Source organism: Belonocnema kinseyi, chromosome 1 (genome assembly GCF_010883055.1).
Source record: "Belonocnema kinseyi isolate 2016_QV_RU_SX_M_011 chromosome 1, B_treatae_v1, whole genome shotgun sequence".
In the NCBI taxonomy this organism is placed as follows: Eukaryota; Metazoa; Arthropoda; class Insecta; order Hymenoptera; family Cynipidae; genus Belonocnema; species Belonocnema kinseyi.
Window position 1 is genome coordinate 172024861 of NC_046657.1, and position 4589 is coordinate 172029449.

The 4589-nt window shown below is 31.7% G+C and overlaps 1 protein-coding gene across 2 annotated transcripts in view; it reads right to left on the bottom strand.

The window, feature by feature from the left end:
• Positions 1 to 689: 689 nt before the first annotated feature.
• LOC117175362 overlaps positions 690 to 4589 on the bottom strand; it is a 6921-nt gene continuing 3021 nt past the window's right edge. For both annotated transcript variants that reach the window (XM_033365078.1, XM_033365072.1), the window contains exons 5-6: positions 1524 to 1668; positions 690 to 1344 (exon numbers count right to left, since the gene is read on the bottom strand). In XM_033365078.1, coding sequence (XP_033220969.1) covers positions 1188 to 1344; positions 1524 to 1668 — 302 coding nt within the window. In that variant the 3' untranslated portion in view covers positions 690 to 1187. The remainder of the gene's footprint in view (positions 1345 to 1523; positions 1669 to 4589) is intronic.

Genomic DNA, 4589 nt, shown 5'->3' on the forward strand with positions numbered 1-4589 from the left:
TACAGTTTTTTTCAACTTTATTACATTTATTATTTTTTAAATTATGGTCAGCCCTTCTTTATCGAAGACTTAGAGTCTGCGTGATATGCCGCCAAACTCATATTTTGGTAGAAGCAAAGATATTTTACCTAGATGCGGCAAGGGTCAGGAGTGGGGAGAGCCTATATATATATATATATAACTACGTTTTCGACTATATCGAGGTACAGCCCTCTTCAACTTTTCGCCGTTTCTATGGCAACTGCGTCCACCGAACACGTCAACAGGTTGGGCGGGGCCAGGGCGCACAATGAAAGTTGTTGAGTTCTAAACCGAATATTTCTGTTTTTCGCGTTCGCCTTCGCCATCGCCATATCAATCTTTGATATAGCTAAATCAGTCGACCGGGTCGGCTGGCTCTATAAGACTTTTGAACTTATAAAGTAAATTTGTATAGTGCCCTGTTTTGTAATTTTAGTATTTTTAATTTTGTGAATTGGGTAACTTTGCATTTTATTTTTTAAGCCAGTTGATAAGTTTAAAGGCTATAAGTAAAATTGCAAAGAATTCTATTTTGGAATATTAGGATTTCAAATTTGGTAAACTAAATAATGTTGAAAGAAAACATTTTGGTCAATGGGTCTTGTAAATATTTATAATAATATTACTTTCATCAAACAGACAATTATTTATTTACCAGTAAACTTTAAATACATTTTCAATGGAACCTCCCCTATATGATTGAAAAGCTGATGACACACTATAAATTCATGATAGGTACAATGATTAAAAAACAATGTATGATACATTTTCATATGTGAAAAATAAAAAAATAAATGTACTATTAAGTAACAATTTTTTCAGTTATTGAAGAAGAAAACGCTAATAAATAATATTTAGAATATTATTTATTGGTTACATTCCTTAGTTCTCCTTTCTTACTTAGGAATTAATTCTCATTGAAAGATAAATCACAAACGAAATATAAATCAGTTTCTTCGTCAAAAAAATGTGTATTTTATTATGATGTACGATAGACGCGAATAAATACTCAGTTGTACGTCAGGGTTTAAATTACAACAATAATCACAAGTATCACTAAAGTTATGAATAGGATGCTATTAATTATTAGTATCAACTGCATATTAAATGATTTAATTTTTACTATAATGATTGCATTGTAATTATAATTATTATGATAAAATTATTTAGTTCAAAATAACTGGAGCTGTGTTACTATAACGAATGTCTCCGCATCCAAAGAATGTCCTTGCATCGTTGAATCTTGATTGAAATGCAAGCTTCGTCGAGTCTCCACAGTCTTTTAGTGTTTTTAACTGACAATTTTGAGTTTCATAGATCGCTCTGTGGAAAAATAAAAAAATATAACCGTAGAAAGGTATATCTCTCATGGGAACCTATATATGGAGATTTCATTTTGTATTTTTTTTATTTTATTGCAAAGAAATATGAAATTTTGACGTGTCCGAGTAACCGTTTTATATCTCGGGTCATCAATTTATGTCAGAAAAAAAAAGAATTACCTGCAATCTTCTGGAGTATAAATAAATGGAAGGGGTAAGATGTCCAAAACGTTTCGAGATGGGCTTCGAGTATCACACATAGCTATCTTAAGCAAAATTCTGAGATCTTGAAAACACTCTTTGTCAGTGGAAAGTATTCGCACACCTAATTTAAAATGCAAATTGGTATATCTTATGATATTTGGACTTTTCAAAGTGCTGAAGAAAAGAAAAGGAAAAAACCAAAATAAAGAAATATATGTAAGAAGGATGTGAAGAAAAAAGGAGAGACTGGAAAAGAAATGTATAAGGAGAGGATAAAGTATATTTTTAAATAGAAGAAGAGTGAAAAAAGGAAGAAGAAATAAGGAAAAAAATAAAAATAGAAAGAGAGAATGAAGGACTACAATAAAGAAACGAAGGATGGAGTGAAATAAGCAAAAAGAAAATACGATAATAGCTTAGGAAATTTGTGATAGGATGTAATGGGAGAAGAAAATGAGAAGGAGATGTAATAAAAAGAAGATAATAAAAGACAGTGATTAAGTGAGTCAAACTGGGAAAGAAAAAAGACCACCTCCAGTAAGGAAAAAAAGAAAACAATTAAGACGAGGAAAAGGAGGAAGCTATGGAAAAAATAACAGAAGTGGAGGAGTTAGAATAAAGTATAAAAGGTTTAGAAAGGAAGTAGAAATGTACAAAAAACTGTTAAGAATACAAATGAAAAAAATGTCTACAAAAAATGAATGTGAAAGGGAAGAATAACAATAATATCGAGACGAAGAAGAAAAATATAGTAAAAAAAGATGTAGAATAAGATAAAAGAGTAAAAAATTTGGTAAACGCTACAATGGAAGTAGAAAGTGAAACGGAAGTATCAGAAGAAAAAGATAATAGTTGAGCATTAAGGCGCTTCCTCAGGCTTGAAAATTAGCCCATTTATTACTCAACCAAGCTTTTCTCCTACAATTCTACATTATTTGATTTCATATTAACACAGAATATAAATGTCTAAATACCGAATCAAACAGAGTTTTTTTCGAAAAATGGTCTGGTTCTTATTTTATTCCAATTGATTGAAACTTGATGTATTTTATGCGCCTGGAAAGTAAGAAACTGCCACCATGAGTGTACTCATGGTGAACGGAATATTGGAGCCTGTGTCTCGATATCAAACGGAAGGTGGTCTAGAGTGTTATTTTTTCGAAGATACTTTAAACATCGTAAAACTCGGATCGAACCCAGGATTAAAATTAAGTGCCTGTAATGCCTCATTCAACTTTCCTATTGTTAGAGATTACAGCTGGTTTAAAGAAATTAAAAATGATTAAATATTAAGGAATTTCATTTTAATATTCTGCAGTCGGTTAATTACATAACGACGATGCGATTTAAAAAAGGATAGAAGCAAATCGGTGAATCCGTTCAATTTCTGGATATACCTTTTTCTCTCTTCTCCGATTGTACGATAAAAAATACTAAAAAAAAGTTCCTGCGCGCAGAATTGGAAATTGTTAAAGCGGAAAAGTATGGAATTTCTATTTATTATATTTTCAAGATTAAAACTTGAAGGGTATGCAATTCGAAGCCTTTACGTGAGCTTTTTTATCTTTTTCCTGGAATCATTATTTGTTTCAAATACAACTCCTTGCGTCACAATGAATGTGCTGTTAATCAGAATTGATTAAATATTTTGTTTTAATATTTATATTTTGCGGATCAATTTATACTACGTTAAAACTTTATAAAAATTCTAAATTTTTAATCGATTGACAAGATGATGTGTCTATGGAATAAATACATTCTAATGAATTTACCCCCCCCCCCCCACCGCGCCCTAATTATGACCCGAAAATAAATAACTAAATGTTTACGTTCATTATTGTTTCTGTTTAACAAATGTCCCTCATCTTTTTCATACAAATAATTACTAGTGGACAATTTCAATATTTCCCATTACTTTTTACACCATTCTTAATTGCTTAAAGAAATGTAAATTATTTAAACAATTATTTAATCCTAAAAAATGTAAAAAATAATTGTATTTTCTTATTGAAGAGTAATCGTTGGTCATTATTTGGAGTAATGCATTTTTCTAAAAACATTATGTAATTATTTAAACAATTATTTATTGTCTATTTGCCACATTTCTAGAAATTAAGCCAGATATGTCCACCTTTTCTAAATTCGTATACTATGTTACGCTTTGTTGAATAATTACATAATTTTGATGCATTTCTTTTAATGTTTAATAAATATATATTTGTTTAAACAATGTTCATTTGCTTAATCAGTTTTTTTCGATAACAAATATAATTTATTTAAGTAATTACTTTTCGAAAAATACTTTTGATATCGTATTTTCTGAGTTAAACATTATATTCAATGATTTCGAGCACTAGTAAATTCTGCTAAAAGACTAATGTTATTCGAATTGGAATTGGAATGGAAGCTTATAATGTGTCCCCTTAGGATTTACATTTTTTCTGGTGACTTCTTCCCTAATCCTTTGTATATCCAGAAAGTGAACGGATTTACCTATTTTCTTCTTTCTTTTTTTATCGTATCTTCGTTAGGTAATGAACCGACTACAGAATAGTAAAATTAACTTTCTTAATATTCAATCTTTTTTAGTTTTTTTTAAACCAGCTGTATTCTCTAATAATAGGAAAGTTGACTGATGCATGACAGGCACTTAATCTCAATCCTGGGCTCGATCCGAGTTTTAAGGTGTTTAAAGTATCGTCGAAACCAGTGGGACGATGCTCGTGGGGGCTAAAGCGTAGGCTTTGGACCCACTCCGTCGGCTTGCGGGTTCGATGCCCGCCTCGCACTCTGGAAGAGTCTGGGCGGCCCATGCGGTGAACATTAGCCTAGCAAGGGAGTTGTTCATCCCCGGAGAGTCGTGGGACCGGTACCTCTAGAGAAGAAGGTTTTCTCTATGTACTTAAAGCTGTTGATATTGGTAGTTCGGAACCCACCTTAAACTGTAGGTCCCCCTTCCACTCTAGACGACTAAACCACCTGCCGTTTCATATCGAGACACAGGCTCCAATATTATGTACACCATTATTACACTCATGGTGG